General features: G+C 45.0%; 3 protein-coding genes across 7 annotated transcripts; 1 reads left to right on the top strand and 2 right to left on the bottom strand.

The window, feature by feature from the left end:
- Nucleotides 1-274: 274 nt before the first annotated feature.
- map3k19 (mitogen-activated protein kinase kinase kinase 19) lies at nucleotides 275-8,132 on the top strand. Its single transcript, XM_037487985.2, has 11 exons — nucleotides 275-580; nucleotides 885-972; nucleotides 1,754-1,879; nucleotides 2,111-2,262; nucleotides 2,679-2,713; nucleotides 2,859-4,988; nucleotides 5,151-5,255; nucleotides 5,332-5,573; nucleotides 5,687-5,939; nucleotides 6,489-6,697; nucleotides 6,841-8,132. Exons 2-11 carry the CDS (start codon nucleotides 917-919, stop codon nucleotides 6,956-6,958), a joined length of 3,426 nt encoding a protein of 1,141 aa, XP_037343882.2. The 5' UTR covers nucleotides 275-580; nucleotides 885-916; the 3' UTR covers nucleotides 6,959-8,132.
- Nucleotides 8,133-8,556: 424 nt separating this feature from the next.
- On the bottom strand, nucleotides 8,557-15,975 carry ccnt2a (cyclin T2a). Of its 5 annotated transcripts, XM_037487991.2 has the most exons (10): nucleotides 15,757-15,966; nucleotides 14,985-15,066; nucleotides 14,763-14,891; nucleotides 14,368-14,428; nucleotides 13,757-13,819; nucleotides 13,199-13,244; nucleotides 11,381-11,544; nucleotides 11,149-11,219; nucleotides 9,652-10,885; nucleotides 8,557-9,466 (listed from the first exon to the last, which is right to left on the bottom strand). In XM_037487991.2, exons 1-10 carry the CDS (start codon nucleotides 15,912-15,914, stop codon nucleotides 9,393-9,395), a joined length of 2,082 nt encoding a protein of 693 aa, XP_037343888.1. In that variant the 5' UTR covers nucleotides 15,915-15,966; the 3' UTR covers nucleotides 8,557-9,392. The 5 variants fall into 5 exon arrangements, 4 of the variants coding, with proteins under 4 accessions (XP_037343888.1, XP_037343889.1, XP_037343892.1 ...); XR_005121512.2 differs by lacking the exons at nucleotides 8,557-9,466; nucleotides 9,652-10,885; nucleotides 11,149-11,219 and having other exon boundaries at nucleotides 11,404-11,544; nucleotides 12,803-13,244; nucleotides 15,757-15,968; XM_037487992.2 differs by lacking the exons at nucleotides 13,757-13,819; nucleotides 14,368-14,428; nucleotides 14,985-15,066; nucleotides 15,757-15,966.
- Nucleotides 15,976-16,126: 151 nt separating this feature from the next.
- On the bottom strand, nucleotides 16,127-20,850 carry acmsd (aminocarboxymuconate semialdehyde decarboxylase). Its single transcript, XM_037487996.2, has 10 exons — nucleotides 20,677-20,850; nucleotides 19,771-19,815; nucleotides 19,373-19,469; nucleotides 19,248-19,297; nucleotides 18,921-19,157; nucleotides 18,729-18,822; nucleotides 17,743-17,838; nucleotides 17,431-17,603; nucleotides 17,187-17,285; nucleotides 16,127-16,972 (listed from the first exon to the last, which is right to left on the bottom strand). The coding sequence occupies exons 1-10, from the start codon at nucleotides 20,731-20,733 to the stop codon at nucleotides 16,910-16,912; spliced, it is 1,011 nt and encodes a 336-aa protein (XP_037343893.1). The 5' UTR covers nucleotides 20,734-20,850; the 3' UTR covers nucleotides 16,127-16,909.
- Nucleotides 20,851-21,604: the final 754 nt, after the last annotated feature.

Here is a 21,604-nt window from a genome sequence, read left to right as displayed (position 1 = left end):
TTCAGAACTACGGCTTGATCTTTTGACATTAGAAAAACGCTGCGTGCCTGAGTGGGTTGTAGTTTGTCTTGTTATCTCCTCGAGTAGTGTGCTGTATTTCGTCTACCTACCTGCTGCAAAGCATATCAAACTATTGGCTTGATCAAGTCAAAAGGGAATACACAATCAAGTCACCTTCTAAAGGGAGGGGGGTGACAGGGTGGGAGGGGTCTCTCACACAATACGCCCTCTCAGCTGTGAAACCTGCCTGTCGGTCTTGTGCTTCAGCAGAACATCGTGGGTTGAGACGCAGAGAGGACTGAGCAGATCTCCAAAAGAAGGACTGACGCTGCCAGAATACCAGCAGAATACCAGCAGAATACCAGCAGAATTCCAACAGAATACCAGCAGAATCCCAACAGAATACCAGCAGAATTCCAACAGAATACCAGCAGAATTCCAACAGAATACCAGCAGAATCCCAACAGAATACCGGTACAACCGTCAGTATGAAGCAAACAGAGGGACGAGCTCTCTGAGTAAATTCAAGTAATTCAAGTCTTGCCATGGAGGCAGAGTGGACCAAACGGCTCAGAAACAGGTGACGTTGTTTTCTCTCTTACGTGTAATAACAATAATATGTTGTATACTATTATTGACGGTGAATATGTTCTATATGATGTGTTTTTCGTTATCTGGGATGTGAGCGTTTTCTCTTTGTCGCCGTTTACTTGTCTGATTAAATGGGCCGGATGAAGACGACATTATTTGGCTTCTTTTGGGCCAGAAATGTATTAACTCGGAATTCAATGTGTTTTTGAGAAGAGAATATGATGGATTCAGGTTGTTTGTGTGTGTGTGTGTGTGTGTGTGTGTGTGTGTGTGTGTGTGTGTGTGTGTAGCAGATAGGGGAAACCCCCTCTGTTTCCAGAACACCATGGAAACACTGACAGACATCAGGCAGGCACACAAGGAGGCCGAGAGGGGAAGCAGGTGGACGTCTCTTTCTTACACACACACACACACACACACGCACACACACACACACACACACACTGTACACACACACACACACACTGTACACACACACTGTACACACACACACACACACTGTACACACACATTCCCTTGAGCTGTACTTGCTGAAAAGAGAGATAATCCCCAAGCTGATGGCATTTCGCCGATCGTGTGGACAGTGCAGACATCCACATCTGTCCTTGCGTGTACCCACAAACACTCTTTGCGCGGACAGTTAACGCTCTGCCCCCCCCCCCGACACACACAGTCTCCCCAGGACAGTAAACAACTGCCTCTTGCTTTTCACCAACCAGTAGAATGGTATCCTATCTGGTTACCGTCCCGTCCTGTATGCAGGCACCTGTCACCGTGTCCAGAGGACAAGCTGTTCTGCTCAAACAGGTTGGAAGCACAGGGGAGAGGGAGGCACAGAGGGGGAGAGAAACGGGGCTTGGGTGAATCGGCTCATTGTCTGCTATGTGGCGCTCTCGCCACCGAATAAGCTCCAAGCTCTCCAAGGAGAATAAAGGTCTTTGAGCAGGTCTCTGATTTCATACCACCGGCTCCCAGCAATGTAGAGAGAGATGGGAGGCGATATGGTGCTGTTGGCATTATGTTCAGCTCAGCACAAAGCAATAAAAGCAATCTGCATTCTTCTCATCTGAGCACCAGTAGACTGCCCCGCAGTACATCCTCTCCTCTTGTTGAAGGAAAAGTTAAGCACACACCTCTCTGTGTTCTCTGGTCTGCGGCTCAGGAGAGGAGGTTTGTCCCTACCGAGCCTGGGAGACAGCAGCCGACGCTGCAGCCATCTGGATTCTGCTCCCTTACCTGGTTTGCGGAGTACCAGGACCGCTTGCATGCCGGCTCCCCCCAAAAACAGGTAAATGCTGTGGCTGGACTCAATATTGAGGCTTATGCCATTGCTTCAGAAACACCATTCAACAGTAGAATGTGTCAATGTGCAACAACACATAAAAGAGTACATAATAATAAGAGTATCGTGACAGTCGGAAATCAAACTTTTGAATGGAATAGACGTCCCTTTTCTTATTCGGAAGCTGCACAAAACACAACACAACCAGCCTGAATTGGAGTTGTCCCCCCCCCACAGGCAGAGCACAAGGGGTGTGGTCGCTGCATCTCCACCCTCCATCGCCCCGCTGTCCGTAGCCGAGCCCAGGCAGCTCAGCCGTTCAGCCCCCAGCATCATGGAACCGCTGTGCTCAACCACTGTGATGCAGGCCAGAGCACACATTCAGACCCGTATGTAACTCTGTTGTCAAACATTTGACTTATATTATAATACTTATTTAAATTGCAAAGCAGTGTTGTTTGTAGATTAGATGTCTTACATTTTTATACGCATATATACGCATTTATATGCAAATTGAGCACTAATCCAAATGATCAAATTGACTTGTTTCTGTCACTTTGTCTCAAGCTTCGAGCAGAAAAACTTTTTAGTGAACAGAACATTACTTCATTTGCAACACTAGCTACGAGGAGCGAGCCAGCAGCAGATGGGTGGCCATGATCTAATGGTCACAGGAGTAGAGTCATCAGTGTTAGCGTGTTTTTTTGTTTTTTGTTGTCCTGCTTTCGATGTGTTCAAATCAATATTTTTTTTGTTTGCTGATACAGATGTCTTTGTAAATCATACAATCTCTTCCTGTACGCAGGCCTGGTCTTCCAAGACACTGTAAATGAGCAAAAGGTGAATTTCAATTATATCACCGTGACCTTTTGTCTTGTCACACTGACGGAATTTTTCGTATCTTTCCATAAAACAACTGGTCTACCTCACAACTCCTGACCGTTGAATAACAATCAATGTCTGTATTCTGTGCCGATTCCCGCAGGGACCTTTGCTGGCGCCGCATCCCAGAATGCCCAAGCTGTTGGCCCCTCTAAACAGCCGACCCGGGGACATTGCTTCTCTGCCGGTGCTAAAGCACCGTGTTCCCCTGAAGCCCATCAGCCGGAGCGCCCTTTGCTCCAGGACCTGGCTGAGGAGAGAGAGGCTGATCTGGGGCAGCCCACGCACTGGCCTCCTTATTACTAAGGGTGGAAGTGAGGAAAGTGGATCCAGCAGCCAAAGTTCATGCGACCTGGAGGATGAGGAAGATGAGAGCGATGTGTGTGTGGAAGCTTCAGGGACAAGAAGTATGAAGTTAATTGGAGACAGACATTTGAAGAACGTGAGCTGCACTGAGGTTGGGGAGACACAGCAGCATTTTGAAGTTCTCTCAAAGACCAGTAGCCTTCCACCCATCCACAGGTTGGCACATGGTCTGGATGGAGAGCCTATCGATGGTACAAACTCTCACTGTGAGGCCACCAATGGCTCTGTTGTTAAATATCAGTATGCACAACAAGAGGATACTGTAAATGAGGAATTATCCATCACATCTGAGTGTAAGGAGAAAAAAAATAATTTGGGCTGCACCCCAAAGCCTGACACCAAGAGCAGTCATGGGATCCTTTTCCTCATGAATAACAACCACGGTGAAGCTATTGCAGCCTGTGGAGGTACTTACAGGATCGACCTGCAGCATATACAACCCTCAAGAAAAGCAATAAGGGATTCCTGTTGTGAGGAAGCAAGGGCAGATGATACAATCCCTCCTGGGGAGGATGAAAAGCTACCCTCCGTCTCTACGGATAAGGCAATTGAGTTGTTTACTCCAGCTAGAACCCTTCCACGGACAGATACAGATACCAGGGGAGATGAGAGGAGGTTGAGGACTTTAAAGCCTGTCCTGAACAACGACAGAAGAACCAGCGTGAAAAGTGAACTAAGAGCCGTCATTCTAACTACCCAGCAGTCCTTAAGCGTGCTCGCACAAAAAAATCAAAGCAATCTCAATCGGAACAAGTCAGAAAGTAATGTGAAGAGCTCAACGCAAGGTAAAGACAAAACAAGGAATGGCCCCGAGCTGATAATTAGCGGAGAGACAGTCAAAAACCTCAAGTCAAGGCTAAATTCTGTTAAAAGTGTTCACTGTCACATTGGCACCCCGTCACCACGAAAGAAGATTTCTTATCAGGGCAAAAGAGGCAATCCTGACAAGCTAAACAGAGCTCAACAGCATGCACCAGAGAAGGAGCTGAAGAGCATTGGGCAGTTGAAGAGACCCGGTGTAGCGGAGCCCTCGAGGTCTAAATGTACTGCGGACTTCACCACCTACAGAGACATGTTCCAGGAGATACAGAATGGGGGTGAAGCTTTGGCCATTTACGAGGTGATTACTGGTCCCGTCTATGATAACGAACAAGTTCACAGCTCCCGCGAGAAAGTGAAGGGCAGACAAGTGCAGTCTGCTCCGGCTAGGAAGACACAACAGGGCCATGAAGTCAAGCACAGGCCGCCGAAACAAGCGCGGAGGAGCAGTCCCAAGGAGAGCGTCGTGATTTCAGCTAAAAGCAAACCAAAACTGGCATTCTCTGGGATGAAACCTCCATTTGCAGCTGCTCCAAGGAAAGGCCCACACAGAGTAAAGCAGGATGGACACACAAAGGCCGAGTTAGTTCCTTCCAAAGATGTTGGACTTTGTCAGAGTAGTGCTCCAGAAACTGCGTTGTCTACGATCGAGAAGACTCTTTCTAGATACGGGTCAGAAGCTGTCAAATCAAATGACAAAAGATGGACCGCGCCAGCAGCTTCATTTCACCAGGAAGATGACAGTCGCCCACACATGCAAGAAACCAGAGACCCAGACCGACCGGCTCCTGAGCCCTTATCATCTCAAAGCCCCCAACAGCCAAAGATCACAACCTGGACGCCATCGTGCAGCAGTAACAGCATCATGTCACCGGTCTACCAGAGGTTCCTGGATGAGGTGGGGGACGGGCCACTTACCGATGACCTGCTGCAGTGTCTGGCCGAGGAGCTGATCACATTGGACCAGAGGAGTGTCTCCACAGGCCCTGAAGTCCTTGAGTTCAACGGGGAAGATGATCATGTTTCAGGAAGAAAGACACTTCTCGAGGTAAACTTTACTGGTCAAAAGTAATTTATTAGTGATTTGTAAACGTACATATACACCCTATTTCTACTCATATTCTTGTGTTACTCCACACAAGGAATCAATGCATGTTTACAATACTGGCACACGCATTACAATTACACAAGCTTCTGTATTTTGTTGCAGGATAATTCAATAGACAGGGCTGCGCTGCTTGGCTGTGGGTTGGTCGTAAATGACACTACCACATGGACAAAGGGTGAAGTACTTGGCAGAGGCGCGTATGGGATCGTAAGTGTGAACATTTAGGATGATAAAAGTAAGGCTACCGCAGCAGCTCATCTTACTCTGGCTGCATCCTCACCAGGTCTACTGTGGCCTGACCAGTCGAGGCCAGCTGATCGCCGTGAAACAAGTGAGCCTCGACTCACTCGAACCGGACCCCGCGAATGCAGCAGAGTACGGCCGTCTGCAGCGGGAAGTGGAGCTGCTGAAAAACCTCAGACATGCCAACGTCGTGGGCTTTCTGGGTACCTCGCTGTATCAGCATGTGGTTTCCATCTTCATGGAATACATCCCGGGGGGATCCATCGCCAGCATCCTTCACAGGTTGACAACTTACCCAGAAGTCTGTTGAGGCATTGAGTTTTGGAAGAATATCTGAGGGTTTAATAACAATAACGGGTCTGTCCTGATGACACTAGTCCTTGTACTGCCCTCAGGTTTGGTCCTCTGCCAGAGCGCGTCCTGGCTCTATACACCCATCAGATCCTTGACGGGGTGGCCTACCTTCACCTGAACAGGGTGATTCATCGCGACTTGAAGGGCAACAACGTCATGCTGATGCCCACTGGCGTCATCAAGCTGATAGACTTTGGCTGTGCGCGCCGCCTCAGCTGGCTGAACCACAGCGCCAGCCACAGCGCAGATCTGCTCAAGTCTGTCCACGGCACACCTTACTGGATGGCACCGGAGGTAGATGCGTGGAGATGGCCTCTTCGTCATTGTTGTTTAAAGGCTCCCTAAACAAAGGCCTCATGCGAGAGGCCACCTAGCTCTAGAACGCAGTGTGAACTGCTCCTAGATGATGGCTGAGAGGCTTTGTGCAAACTCTAAATGCACGGAACTGTCAGGGAGTCCGTTTTGGGATCTGCAGCCAGAGAAAGTGTTGTTTTATTTGGGGATTTTTTTTATTTAAGTGTCCCGTTTGCACCGACATGGAACAGCTAGAAATAGAAATAAGAATTGTGAAAATGTTGTCAAATGTGGCAACAATTGAAACCATACGCATGGCTACAAGCAGAGCTAAGGGGATTGCTTGAACAAAAATATGGCATAGTTTATTACGCTATTTGTCACTGCGAGTGTGCTCTATAGACAAAACAGTTTGAATCCTGGTATTCGTCGGGGGACCCTCCGGGTGGACGATATTGTTGTGTGGTCAAACAGTGCAACTATCGCACAACTTTGCAAGCCTTTGAGTGTGACTTTCTTCTTACCCGTTTGGTCCGATCCACTCCCCAGGTCATCAGTGAGACCGGATATGGCAGGAAGTCGGACATATGGAGCGTGGGTTGCACAGTGTTTGAGATGGCCACAGGGAAACCACCGCTGGCGCACATGGACAAGATGGCCGCCTTGTTCTACATCGGTGCTCGGAGAGGGTCGATGCCCACCTTGCCAACTGGCTTTTCGGATCCCGCCAGGAATTTTGTGAAAATATGCTTGACCAGGTGAAATCTGTCATCATGGTCCGTCCAAACTGGCAAATCCCTATCATTTCTCAGGTTTATAGTTAATTGAGTCAAACAGCTAAATCTGACTACTTTTAAGTGTTTTTTGGGGGAATTTGATTTGGTTCTCTCTCTCTCACTAGTGACCAAAGACTGCGGCCATCTGCAGACCAGCTGCTGAAGCATTCATTCATCCCCAAACGAGAGGCCGGAGGACACTCAAAGAACTGCTGTGCTCACCCAGAGGGACTCTGTGGTTAGGTTACCCTTAGACACAAAGGTTGAGTTAAATTAAGACTGATTATAGTCTGCCAGGTATCCCCAGCGATGCACAAGTAGTGTGGATGAGAATTTTGAAATGCAACAAAAATAATATACAGGTGAAATTCTAAAAATTGCGCAAAAGCTCATTACTTTCAGTAATTAAACTTAAAAGGTGAAACTAATATATTACATAGACTCATTACCTGCAAAGTGAGATATTTCAAGGCTTTATTTGATATAATTTTGATGATTATGGCTATATAATTAACACATACTAATTAGTTTCACCTTTTAAGTTTAATTACTGAAAGTAATGAGCTTTTGCACGATGTTCTCATTTTTTGAGTTTCATCTGTAGTAACAGGATCCTTAAGGTAACATTTAAATAACTACAGGAGTACTTTTATACACTTAGTAATAAAACCTATAAAATGTGAATCATTTTTTGTAATACACTGAATAATTTCTTTTCATAGAAATTCTATAAATGTGCCAATCTTATGGTAATTAGAACTAGTTCTCTGCTCTGTGATTTATGTACATTTTGGAAAAACCCATATTGCAACACGTTTACATGAAAAGGTAAAATACATCCTATTTGCTTTCCACTGATCTGAGTTAACCAGTGTGAAATTGTAACCAAGAGACATGAAAGTGGTAATATTTTGACATTGCTATAAGAATGTGTGCTATTCAAAACACCGAATTTCCTTCATTATTAACTACAAACATGGATAATGCACAATAAAACAACCGCAGCAACAATCGTTTATACCGTGTCAGGGTAGTGGCAACTTTGAAGTTTATTTGTAATAGTAAAATGAAAAAAAAAGATGCAACAAGTGGGTTACACACATCTGCTCTTCCTCCTTACGCCCAACTGTCAAACCCTAACGGGTCTAAACTGCCTCAGGATCAAGTATTTTGAATAACCCGCTCAGGAACAGAGAGGGCAGTCAGGTCAACATTTGGGAACAATATAGTTTAATATATGAAACTGTTGAGAGAGTGCGAGCGACGTGTTTGAAATGATACATGGCTGGAAACGTAAATCAGGAAAAACAAGGAAAACTAAGGGACATCCACACTGCAGATACTTTGTTTCCCAACTATGTTCAGCAGGTCAACTGTTCAGGGATGGAACTGAGCCAGCAAGGGTCATTTTGCACTATTCAATACTATGTTAAAGAATGATGAATCCCCTGCTGACATCTACAGCTTCATGTCCTAAAATGATGTCTGATGCACTTCAAAGTAAAGGAGGGTTATGTAAACTTTAATAGCGCACTACGGTCTTGTCAGTTTTTTTTTTCTTTCTTATGAGGCAAAACCTTTGGCATTCAGCTTAAGGTCAACTTAGAGGTCTTGGTACAAATTGCATGGCTCTGATGTGATAACTAGGTGGTAAATGTGCCCGTGTTATTGAGGGCATCAACTAATGTTCCCTGTGATGAATAAGCACAGTACAACCCCCCCCCCCCCCCCCCCCCCCCCCGTAGGAGGGTTGGTAGAAGGACACACACACACACACACACTGGAATGCTGCAATCATTCACCCGATGACGCCCAATCCATTAAGCAACAAAATAAGAGTCTTTTATAGGTATCATATTTATCTTGTTATACTTACAAGCAGCTCCAAACCTGAGTAGTCATGGTATAGCTTTTTTTCTTCTTTTCTTTTAACATACAAAAACGTATGTACATTTATCTCCACTCTCTGTAAACAGCAAGTACGCATTCCTTTAAATCCCTTTGATGATTGAAACATGCAAATCATACGCACAGTACTGAAGTATAAAAAGAAATCACAACGAGAAAGAAATTGAGGAGATGAAACTTTACACCTAAAAAATAAAAAAATGCATCCATAAACCGTACTAAATGGAATGCCAGCAAACACTGTTGAACTCATCTCCAGCTGGCCACTGGCTTCCTCCATAGAACTGTGGAAATGTGGTTCAATTAAATTACTTAAAAAAAAAAAAAGACAGACAAAGACAAATGCAAAAGGGTGCACATTCCATGCCTCTTATAGTACTTGCAATACTTTTTTTCCCATGTGGAGATCTCAAATGCAGGGAAGACGTTCCCACAGTGGTGGTAACACACTTTTGCACGTTCCTAGACTGAGGAGGAGGAAGGAGAACCAAGCAGCGATTCAACACTAACGGACAGAGCGCCCTGAGCGCCTCGGCCCAGAGATCTGACAGTCAGGAAGCATAATTCTTTCCATCTTTCTTGTCTCTTAGAAATTGAGATGTCCAACAATACTCATCTTTCTTTATGGTAAGATAAGTTTTTATTCCACCTTTCGGTAAAGGGTTTATCATATCCTTAGGGCACTTAACACGTAGGTGAGCATAGTCTGAGCGGTATGGGTAGCCTGTTGCCATTTCCATGGGCGGGCCATGGCTGCAGAGCGGTGGACTCAGTGTCTCTGCTCTCCCACCTCATGTGGCGATTCGCTAGGAGGAGGGTACTGCTGAGAGGTCCGCAGCCCACCTGGGTATGACAGGAGGGGAGGAGGAGAAACAAGAATAAGAAGGAGGGAGGAAGATGGGAGGGAGAGAGGGAGGGGGGGGGCGGGGCAGGGTGGGTTTAGCCACAGAGCTGCAAGCCAGACGAGACACACTGCAGTACAGGAGAGGAGCCAGGAGGAGAAAAGGGGTGAGAAAAAGATGTAGTACCTGCAGCACCAGTGCCACCCTTGGAGATTTTGCTCACTTTGGAGAATGAGGAGGAAGGGTGGTGGTTGTGGCCGGCCTCGAGGTACGCCCTCTTGCGTGCCGAAGACAAAGAGGCGGATCCGGGGGGAAGTATCGCGTCCATGCCGACCAGTCCCGGGGGGCCCCGCAGAGGGGGGCCGGCCCCACCGTTCCCGCTATGCGCGTGCGAGTGACCGTGCTTGTGGTGGCGATGGAGGCTTTGATCTGCTGCGCGGTGGTGTTTCTCCTTACTCACCACGGGGCTGGAATGTTTACTCTTGATAATGTTGGCCACGCCCTCATCCGATGAGCTGTGGCGCTCGGACGATGAGACCTTTATCTTCATCTTAAGCTCATCTTTGATCGGTTGGCCACCTCGATCCAGCTGGGGGCCGCCGCCAGACCCGGGGACGGCGAGGCGGAGCTTGAGCGAGCCTTTGTCCCGCTTGTCACCGTGATGGCGCCTATCTTGCCCTGAGGTCGAGGAGGAGGGGACTTTCATTTTCAGCGGGGAGGCAGAGTTGGTGGGGGGTTGCGAATGCTTTCTATGGTCTACGTGGCTCACAGAAGTGGATGATGCATAGGTAGAAGAGGAAGATAACATATCTCCCCTGGTATCAAAATCCATTATTCCCAAATACTGGTCCTGACTGCGTTTGTGCCCAGAGACTGCCAGCTCCGCAGCATGTTTCTCTCTGTATTTGTCCAGAGACAGCTTCTGAGCTAGAGACGGCGGGGGCGGGGGAGGCTGAGCGGATGGAGCGTAGGCCGACTGCTTGCCCGCTCCGCTCCCGCCGCCCCCCTTTGGTTCCTGTTTGACAGCGATGAAGTCCAGCGCTTTCTCAGTCTTGAATGTCGGCGGATTCTGAAGCAAGGAGGAAGCGGAGGTCTGCAAGGACAGGGCGGGATCTTGGAGAGGGATGCTGAGGGGTTCCTGTTTAATGCAGGTGGAAGGGTAACCTGCTTGGCTCTGGTTGACCAGGGGCCACTCGCTGTGGCTCGCCGGGTTGTACGTCCCGGCCAGAGCGTCCAGGGACAGGGGTGCGTCTCTGGACTGGCCGGGCATGGCCACGCTGAAAGCAACGCCGGCTTTTGAGAAACCTGTGGTTGCAGAGAGTGTTCCATCACCATGATCTTGGAGCATGGAAGGCCCAGGGAACGGGTTGTCTGTCAACTGAGAGCTGTCGCCCTTTGGCTTTTTGGCGGCTTGTGTTGCCTAGGGGACAGAAGAGGTTGATTTAGTTGGTAGTGTGCCATCTGAAGGAGGTTTAAAGGCCAAACAAATCGATGAATGAAGTGGGGAGATTTCTGTGAACGTTGCAGTGCCACTAACATGTGGCCATGTGGCCGTCTGACAAACTGGGGTGTGATTCATATAGTTACTATACTTTCAAAAGAAAATTCGGCAGGGCTATGTAGTTTGATACATGCCAATCTTAGGCAGAGATGTCTTGCCATGCATTAAAGAGTGAATCTTACCCTCCAGTTGCGTATCCTTTTTAAGCGGCTCGGCGTCTTCTCCAGAATCTGCAGAAACTCGTGGGTCAACTCTGCAAGTAGAGGACGAGAGTTATCATTAAACATGACCTGACCATCAAATGTACCCTGCTTAAATTATTGTAAATCCAGTACTTCCATAATTTAAGAAAACAGTGAGATGTGGGAAAGGACCACCATGTAATTGAAGTAAAATGCATCGATTTAATCTCACCATCCAGCAGCTCGAGGGTGACAGAGTTGTCCACGTACTCCCACCAGTGTTTTCCATCAGTGGAAACTGGGATCTCCCAGTTGGACCACTTGCATGCAAGGTGGATGCATACGCAGGAGATTACGGTTGGTTTGTACTGGAGGCAGAAGGTGGTGAGGTGCAGACTGCAGTCAGTTGGGGGGGCGGGGGGGGGTGTTATAGGTGTGTGTTTGTAGGACAGGGTGAATGTGTCACATATGCGTGGGCGTAGGAATGCAAGCGAGTTGATTTAGGCCAGGCGTCGTCCCGATTGGTCCCACACATGTAGAAAAAAAGAAACAAAAGAGGGAGCGGACCGTTTTAATCGACTGTAGCCATTGGTTGCAAAAACAAAGCCATCATTCAATGGTATACACACAAACTTTGTGATTAAGTCAGTTTGTGATTTCAAAACCAGGTCACAATAAGTCCATGAACTTTAAGATTTATGTCAAAAACACATTGCACATTAAAAAGTGAGCATTAAACCGTGTCACATGAAAACAATATTTCATGAACCCTGGCTGGTTTAAATGTTGAAACACAGGGTGAGGAATGGGGAGGGGCCATGTGTGATCCCATTGTGAGGCATTGAACACTGGGGCCACACCGGGAAGTTGCATCATTGGACAGCTAACAAACGAGGGGCTGCTCCTACAACCTGCTCTGTACGGGTCACTGGGAATAGACCTAGTGGGCCCAGTGCTCAATGGACACAACCAGGCACCAGTGCTGCCGTGTCAGGGCGAGACAGACATGGGCTCAATACTGAAAACTTTACTACATTTAAATATCATAGCCAATATGACCTACAACGATTGATAGGTAAAAGTAATCATTAAAGTGTACAATTGTCCTGGAAAACCTATGGTGAAACAATGATTAATCAATAAATAAAAGCTTTTCATTAGATTGAGAGGTTTCTCAGATCCATTGATGTTCGTATTAGGAGTGAAGATTCTCATTAACGGCTTATGCCTGAACTCTTGGTAAAAGTCAGTTTCGTAGAATACTTAAAACAACGCTCACATTTAGCATTCATAAATAGTCAACTCAATAGAAGTAATAAGAGTTCCATTCCACCACTGACCAAAACCAAACCCTTTAAGGACCCGACTCTCTACCTACAAGACAAGGAGAAGGTTTTGTCCCCGCTATAGAATTGATCATATTCTCCCCCCCATACATATTTATCAGTACAACTCATCAAATTCTGCAGGTCCTTAATGGGTTATGATCTTTCATGTCACGTTTCACATGAGCTGTAACATGTACAAAACAATGTTGTAGAAAAGCTAGGAAATGAGCTTGGCAAGACAGAAGGTGAGAAATATTGGATATAATGCATTTTGAACAAATGGATATGAAAAAGAACATTTAAAAAAATGTATTTGTGTTACTTACCAGAAGCACCTCTACGAGAAATGTTTACATCTGTGAAACCTTTAGCTGCTATTCAGGCTACCAAAGTGTCTTTCTTTTAGAATTATGCACTTTTTCGCAACCGAACAAACATGTGGGTTTCAAGCGCACCACTACACTTCACACCTTGCATTCAACCCATCTGTGCCAACATGTGGTCCCTTGTACAATACACCGCACTGCAACTGGGGCCGGTAATGCTAAAAGCCACCCTGTCCCGCTCCCTTTGAACGAGGGAGGGGAGCCACGGGGGAGGAGGCAAGCATCCCAACAACCACCAGCGCAACTAGGGCCCGTTGGACACTGAGAGGGTAACCTGCATTACAGGAAGCTATGGTGTGCAGTCAAAGTGCAACAAAGGAGGGGCAGGATAACAACCTGTTGGTAGCCATGAAATAGGAAGTCTGTGCCAGATCCTTGCTTGCTGTAAGAGAAGAGACAGAAGAAGAAAGAAAAGGGGAGGGGATTAACATTTTTGGCAAGCCCAAAGCATCTCATCATCATCATCATCATTAGGATAGAAGTGAATGTTGGACTGATTAAGCCAAAGCCAAGACAAACTAAAAAAAACAAGCTACGCACAGACTCTTGATAAACTTGCAGCAAGCTTGAGATTTTTCAAATGAATTAAGTCAGAGTTTTTTTTATTTAGCCATGTCAACCACAAACAAATTTAAGGGGTGCCGTTTTTCGGATGAAAAATGGCAAATCCCCACCTAAATGAATCAAAGTCTTGGACTTGGCCCAATACGCATAAGCAAATGTTGTGTATGTGCCATAGAATGAACTCATGAAAGTCATCAAAAGAGCAAGGTGTGTGTGTGTGTGGTTATGTAACCATTAAGTCAGCACGGTTTTCACCCCCCTCCCAAACCCATGTTTGAGGTGGGACAAATCAGAGCAGAGGGCACAAAGAGCAAAGAAGGAAGCCTCTACCTCGCACTAGCTGGGAACATTTCACCACATCAGTGTGTGGGTGATCAATAGTAATTTCAAAGCCTGGAACAAAATACATGACAGGTGAGTTCAACACAGAGACAGTTGGGAGGTGACATGTCATTTTATGATTAAACGAAAATACACCAAAAGATGCATTTTAGGGCCGTGAATTCAGATTCTTGTAGGTATCAATTTGGCAAATGGGAATAGTGGAACCATTTTTATCCATTCATATAGGCATTCTGCAGATCACTTTCTCTTTGGATGAAAGGATTGAACTTAATAAGTGAACACAAAATGCTGCCCAGCAGGGAAATTAAACTAAAAAAAAAAAAATCAAATTAAAAATTCCACAGTCAAATCGATACCATGTTCCATGACCAATGTCTGTAATGACAGAATGACATGTCACCGTTACACGATTTCTTGAAAATATGCACGAGACAAGATACCCATACAGCCGCAGATAAAACATTTTCCTTAACAGGCTGTTAAAAATAAAGTCAACAGTAATCAATAGCACTACTCCCTTAGTGATAAAGATATGCCAGAGATAATGATAAAATGCTATCTCTCTTAAGTCATCCACTCCAGTCACCACTACTTACCCAGGGTCTGCAGCACTATGGATTCAAGTATCACCAGCTCTTGAGCTTGCTGGAGGTATGCCTGAAGTTTGATAGACAGTCATTACAACACAATTGTAATGAGTCTATTATCTCTGCCCCTAACAACGGATTTAAAAATGGCCAAAAACTCCAAACAGAGAGGCTCATTTTACTATGTACTTTGGTTTGAAAGCCTCCAGAGGTGTAGCTGTGTGGTACAAACCCACAGCAGGCTATGGCAGTTCAAATAAAGCCCTTGGTAAAGGAATTTGGCACAGCCATTTAAACATAAGGGACGCCATGACCACTGAGAGGACTGGAAAGACAAAAGCGAAGAGGGAAAAAAGAAAAAAAATACTCTCGACCACACAATGTCTAGATTTCCCCGAACTTACATTACTCTTCGTGTCTAGAGGTGGTTCTTGAGGATTTAGGCAAGCGTGTGCAACTTTGATGACATGCTCGAGTTTTCGGGGTTGCTCTTCCACTTTCGCGGCCAGGAATAGGGTGGTTGGAGATATGATCTGCAAAATTGCAAGGATACATTTTACATAGGAAATTAACCAAAGACACGATTCTCGTTTGTCAATAACGGTGTTATGTAACAGAATACTTACATTCCTATGGAATTTGGTGAAAGAGTGGTGCATATAAAACCTATGCATGTAAACAATAGCTGTATTTATTGTTAATTGAGAACTGGGAGTTTAGGTCAAGGGAAATGTTTGAGAGAAACTTACACTGCCAAGATCAGAGCAAACAAATAAATCGGTCAATATACCACATATCAAGTGAATTCGCACTAAACAAATGTTTAGAAATAATTAAAAGAACCAAGTAACATTCAAGGAACGCTTCAACAGCTGAGCAAAGGACATTTTGTACAGCAGGCTAGCTAACGCGAACGTGATTTAAGCTAGGTTTGAGATAGCGCCGGGTGTGTTAACTTAGTAAAGAAAAAACTAACAACTTGTCGTACAACTATGAAGTTCAGCTTGAGTATTTCAAGGTAACGTCTCGTTTTTCGATCACTGAATCCGCCAGAGCTTAAGACATCCAGGCGACACGGGGATAGCAACAGCTGCATGCCTGATGGCCCTTTGAACGTCGACCCACAGCTAGCAAGTTAGCATGCTATATTAGCTTACAGCTAACGTTGAACATAAATCATAGGATACCGACATTCCACGTGAAGAACTCCACAGTTAAACAGTATTTTAGGCAAACACAAAAGCAAAACTAACATGTCGAAGAATTGAAGCTCTTGCTAATTAAACCAAGCACGTCGCTGAAAACTCGCAAGCGGTATCGGGCCCAATGCGAATGGTTGTCTTAGCGCCATGTCTACTTCCAGCCTGGTCGAGCCAGACGTTTGTTTACAAAGGATACACGTTGAGTCTCTGGCCCATATCTTGGATCAGATTCGCAGCTTGTTGTCGGTAGGAGAGCTCTCGGTCCGGTTCTACTCCAAATCGGCGGGACGGCGTGGTTTCGAGCTGCTCCCGGGTGAAAAACCATTTCGACGAGGATCCCCGGCACGCCGCCATCGCACTCCAACATTCAGCATCGAAAAAACGGATGTGACGTTGAGGTCGCACCGGAAAGCACGACTTCTTCGGCGGTGAGCCCGGTGCTCGGCGGTGATTGGTCGATTGTGTTCCTTCGAAATACCGATCGGTTATCCGTCCTATGCATCCATCCCACTGGACGGAATCCTCACATCATTACATATTCAGAAGCTGTTTTATAACAAGAGATTGTTTTTTCTTTCGTCAATGTTGAATCATTTATTTACATTTTACACAGCTTCGCGTTTGGTTGGCGTCAATTCAATTTGCATATGGCCCAAACCTCCATAATAAATCAGTAAAGTGCACACAACTAAACGTTTATTATTAGTGGGAAAAAGGAAATGCAAATGTCGCAGGGTTCAGCTACAAGCTTATTTTTACACAAAGTCAGTAACTGAATGCATAGTTTTGTGGTGTCGCTTCTAACTTAACTTGACAGGAGGCCGATGACATTCATAAATGAACTTATAGTTAACGATAGCAAGAGAAGGGCTTAGTTTCATGTGTAGTTAATCTCATTTTTGGGGAGTTTCTTTGAGCATTTCAAGTGTATTATTTTTCAAGAGGAATCACTCAGGAGCGAACCTGTGGCCTGTGAAAGGCATCTGAAGCATGTGTGTTCTTTGCAATACTGGAATTAACAGCAAATGTGTCTCTGAAAACAGTAAACTGAGCCTTCTTTGTTATACTTTGAGTACCTTCAGCCATTCTTCTTAAATCAAACCAACAAACACATGTTTTACTTGCTGGAAATAAGTGTGGATGATGAGCATAAAATTAAAAAGACCTTTTTGTTTTTCAGACTCATCAGTACAGTTTCTGTACAGCTGATATCTCCAAAATCAAGCAACTCATTAAAAAAATCTATAGATTTTTTTGGAGGGTAAACTCTTTAATCATAAAAATATGAATATTTCTATAGGCATTGCCACTGAATCACTGGGTGTGTCATTGTAGCTCCCATTTCCACGTCACTCAAATTGCTCTCGCTTCAGGCCCAAAAATTCCACAGCATTTCCAGCAAGCAATTTATCCTGCAAAACAGAATACACACCATATTCACTACTTGAATGGACTTGCGGTCTGTTTTAGAAATGTAATCATTCACATTAATACATTTTGAAAGCCGGATCAAAGCTATTTAGAATGGCTTTAAACAACATGCCAAAGACCAATAGTGCCAGCTGATGATCTACAATGTGTTATAACAGCAGTACTGAGGCAGCAGCACTGTTAAAATATCGTTACCTTCAGCGCGTCATCAAATTCATCCATGGACTCGATCAGGGATCCAGGCTGCAGCTCTCCCAGCGGGAATGGATAGTCTGTTCCCAGCATTACTTTATCCTGCAAGAGGAAAACACGCATGTTGACCTGGAAAACCACGTGGACGACATGTGCTGATGTAAACGTCTGTCTCCAAAACGGGTAACACCCATCTCAATGTTTGTGTGGGTGTGTGTGCTGAATGAAATGGTGAATCCATGCTCACTTTTCCAATGACATCAATGAGCAGCTTCAGGGAGATGGGATCGTGAACTAGGGAGTCCGTGTAGAAGGAGCCGAGGTATTTCCTCGGACTGATCTTGTTGTCCACTGCACACAGGTCAGGGCGGACTCTGTGGCCGTGTTCAATTCGGCCGACGGTGAATGGAAAAGAGCCTCCTGTTAAACACATGAGAGTAAGGAATACACGTCAAACTAAATGAATGAGCATGAAACTGAAATAAAAACAAAGTTCACACTCTAGTTATTCCGCTGTGACTCTGGAGCTACAATTGTGCGAAGCAACTTCTGATTTTACCTCCATGTGCAAAGCAGACTTTGAGTTTGGGAAATCTCTCAAAGACGCCTCCGAATATCATTGAGCAGATAGCCATAGTCGTCTCTGTCGGCATGCCTTTGAGTTGGAAATACAACAAAACATGACTCCTCCTTTCGAGAGGACATTCATTAAGTGACCTGTTATTAAAAGACACTATAAGTGGATCATTGGCCTGATCCAAATCTGTCAAATGTGACCCAATTGGGGATTTCTTTAACCCTAATTCATCATTAGGAACTTTATGGCTTTTATATTTTTATATAAGTTTTATAATCAGTATATTCTGAATGTATTAGCTCAAAGACTGAAGGACACACATGTTGCCATTGGAACACATTGGGAACCAAAGGCCATTTTTTCAGGCTTTACATTTTAAACTCTGACTTCAAAATTGTAGTCTTTAAAATTGGGCCATTTTCTCATGCTTGGCCTATGGGGTAAAACATGTTATTTTTGTAGTAGTGCTATTGCTGGTGTTCACTTTGGCGAGTGTAAACGATGCTTATTGAGTACTGCAGTGTTTAATGCAATCGATCAATAATATAATGGCGCTATTGACTGCATCGCCTCTAAAGCAGAAAGGGGGATTTTTGTAAATGTAATATGACACTGCAGATACTGCTGTGGCATCATGTCATCCAGTTAGCATTTTGAAGAATTAAAAAGTAAAATTATTTGGAGAAATGAAAGTTGGCGGAATTTCAAAATATAATATATATTTCATTTTTTTAAAATCATTTATTTATATTTATATTAATTTATTTACATGTTTGTACTCAACACAATGAAAAATCAAACAATTTGGACTTTTAGGAAATACTCTAATGTCGGAGCGACGCTTTTGCCTTTGGTCTATACACATATACAGAAGTTACTTCAACAAGAAAAGTGAATTTTATTTTCTATTGATTTAAGGCAGAAGGGTATTCAACATCTCCTGTTCCCATGCATTCCATCTCCCTCACCCACCAGCCAGGGAAGCCAATACTTAGCCATCCTCCCATCTGTCTGCATGTCCCACGGGTGGACAAAGAGGGAGCAGCCCAGCTCCTCAGCGGCCTGCAAGGAGGGACACAAGGAGACAGAGGCAGTGCCACGTGAAGCAGACAGTTTCACTCTGCACGTGGGCCACTGTGCTGCAATGTTCAACGTCTCACAGCATAGAAAGGAAACAGTTCGGCGGCATTGAGGTCCCAGTTGTTGACCCGGGATCCAATCTGCACCCCGGGGAAGCCGAGCTGCTTCACGCAGCGCCTCATCTCCACCACTGCCAGGTCGGGGGCTTGCATGGGCAGAGTGCCCAGGCCCACAAACCTCCTGGGGTGGCTGCGCACCGTCTGGGCCAAATCATCGTTCAGGATGACACAGAGGTCCAGTGTGTCATGAGGTTTGGCCTGAAATCCAGATAGAGGATGAGAATGAGCAGACCTATGAAAGGTAACCGTGAGGCTCATGTCTGTCCATGTTGGTAAATGAGCGCTTACCCAGTAACTGAACATCACAGGGACCGTGGAAAGGGCCTGGACTGTGACGCCTGAAGAGAGGAGAAACACAAAGGCGTCAATGACGTGAATCCCTCGGTAGCATTATTTCATGTCTGAGCATGCACCGTGTTGATCCATGTCCCGTATGCGTGCGTCTGCATCCCAGCAGTTCTCCTGAATCACCCGGAACAGCTTGCCATCCTTCATCATGTCTGCTTCGCCCTGAAACGCCACACGAGTAGGTTCAAAATTGGTTCAAAATGTACCTGCTTTGCATTGGCTTGACAATTTCATTCAGTTTTGAAGGAGAATTAGTGGGGATTCCATAACACCACATGATGGCAGCAGACAGCTGAATCATTTACCACCCAAAACGCCTCTCTCATGGTATATTCATATATCCAGTGTTTCCCATTGTCACTGACTGCGATTAAAACAGGTTCAGGCGCCTCTCCATCTGTGTTACCATGTGACCTGGAATCTTTTTGTGTGTGCATGAAGAAAAAAATGAACAGCGACTCACCTTGCAGCGATGGTGAAGTTGGACAAAGCCATCGTATCCAAACCTCTGAAACACAGAGGGAGGGACTGTGCTTTATGAGGGTTTAGGAACATCTTCACATCCCTCGTGGGTTTAATTTGTTTAAGTCATCCGCGTGTCCCGTGTGCTTTGTTGATGCATTAGCTGCTTAAAATATGTTGTATACTTCAATATAAGTGTCACTCTGTGGTTATTTCTTGGAAAGGTGCTTTAAATAAAATGCATGTGCAACAGTGGAGTTTGTATCTGCAACTATTCATTTGACCAATACTGTCTATTTTTACATGTTGCGAGAACCAAAACAGTAATGTGCAATTTTGAAAATAGAACAACCAAAATGATCCCAGCATTTCATATGGATGTGAAGGGGGCTTCGATGACAAAATAAAACGAGACTCACAAAGTAAATCCGAATGTGTCACTCCTGCTTATAAGCCTTCATTGTGCCGTATTATTTTAGTGTAAAGCACAGAATTTTGATCTGGCACCACCTCAAAAATTGTCAGCTGGCCTTGCATGTTCTAAAAAGATCTCAAGTAGCAGAGGAGCTACTTCATAACTTCTCACACCATAACATGCACATGTGGAATCATTAGCCAAGGCCAGGCCTCCGTAGTAACAAACGCGTACAGATAACAGGGCAGAGCAAGGCCAAATCCACTTATTGATTAAAGTTTAACCATCCAGAGCAAACAAGGAGCTAAGCTCCAACGGTAAAATCCTGCATACTCGTTTTACTGGGTTTTTCATTTTTATTGGACTGGAGAAAAGTCTCCTGCGTGCTGCAGAGCCAACAGAACCACATGTGTGGATTTACTCCGGGTTGCTTCAGGTCTGTTAGAAAAACCTCTCAGATCCCTCGAGGAGATTTTGTCTCTCTGTGCCTACCTGCTTCAAATCGGGCCACTTCTTTGGTAAAATATGATTATGGATATCAATCTTCATCTTTAGGACCACCCACTGGACAAACACTGAGGTCTTCTGCTCAGGATGACTTGCTTTGGGCACAAATGCAGCAAATTCCCCGTCCTGACTCCGCCCTGAGCCAGGAGACAATGACCGACAGGTGACTGCGTGGCTGCTGCTGGGGCGCCCTGGTTATTCATTAAACACTCTGGAAGACAGGCACAAAGTAATCATTAATCAGTCAAAATGGAGTTGATGCGCTGCACCATTAAGTGGTAGGTCCCTATATGCTGTGCTTATGGTTCCATATTGCATATTCAGGTGAAGAGCAACTCCAGGCCTCTGTTTGTGTTAACTTTGGTACAAGCTGCTGCACAGTTGAAAATCACTGACCCACAGAATGTAAAGTAAACTAAGACGTGTATTCTACAAAGAGAGTCTGTGTGTGTGTGTGTATGAAGGCTGCAAGCTGCTGCTATATACCAATGTGTTACATCTTGTAGTGCCACCTACAGGTGACAATATGTATCAAACGCTTCAAACGTCAGGTTTCTTATGTCCACCTTTGCTGAATTTGTTTGTCAGGGAATATTAAATTAAGAAAGAAATATGGTAGATTATAATTAATTCCGGAGTACGGAGTTTTTCTTTTTTTTCTTTTCAACACGGCAGATTATAACACCTCAATGCGAAATGAGAAGACAAATGCGATTGAATGTTTGCTTTGTTTGCTTGTTGTGAAATTGCCTTTCAAGGCAGTTCTCAAGTTTAAAAAATGCAATTCCTGGGCATCCTAAAAATGTAATTCAATGGAAAACACTGAAGTTGAAATATTGAATTCCTATGTAATGACACTTTTTTTTATTATTATTGCTAAATGAAGCGCTCTCTGTAGGAGACAGAAGGAAAG

This window comes from Pungitius pungitius, chromosome 10 (genome assembly GCF_949316345.1).
Source record: "Pungitius pungitius chromosome 10, fPunPun2.1, whole genome shotgun sequence".
NCBI classification, from domain to species: Eukaryota; Metazoa; Chordata; class Actinopteri; order Perciformes; family Gasterosteidae; genus Pungitius; species Pungitius pungitius.
This window is presented reverse-complemented; position numbering and strand designations above follow the sequence as displayed.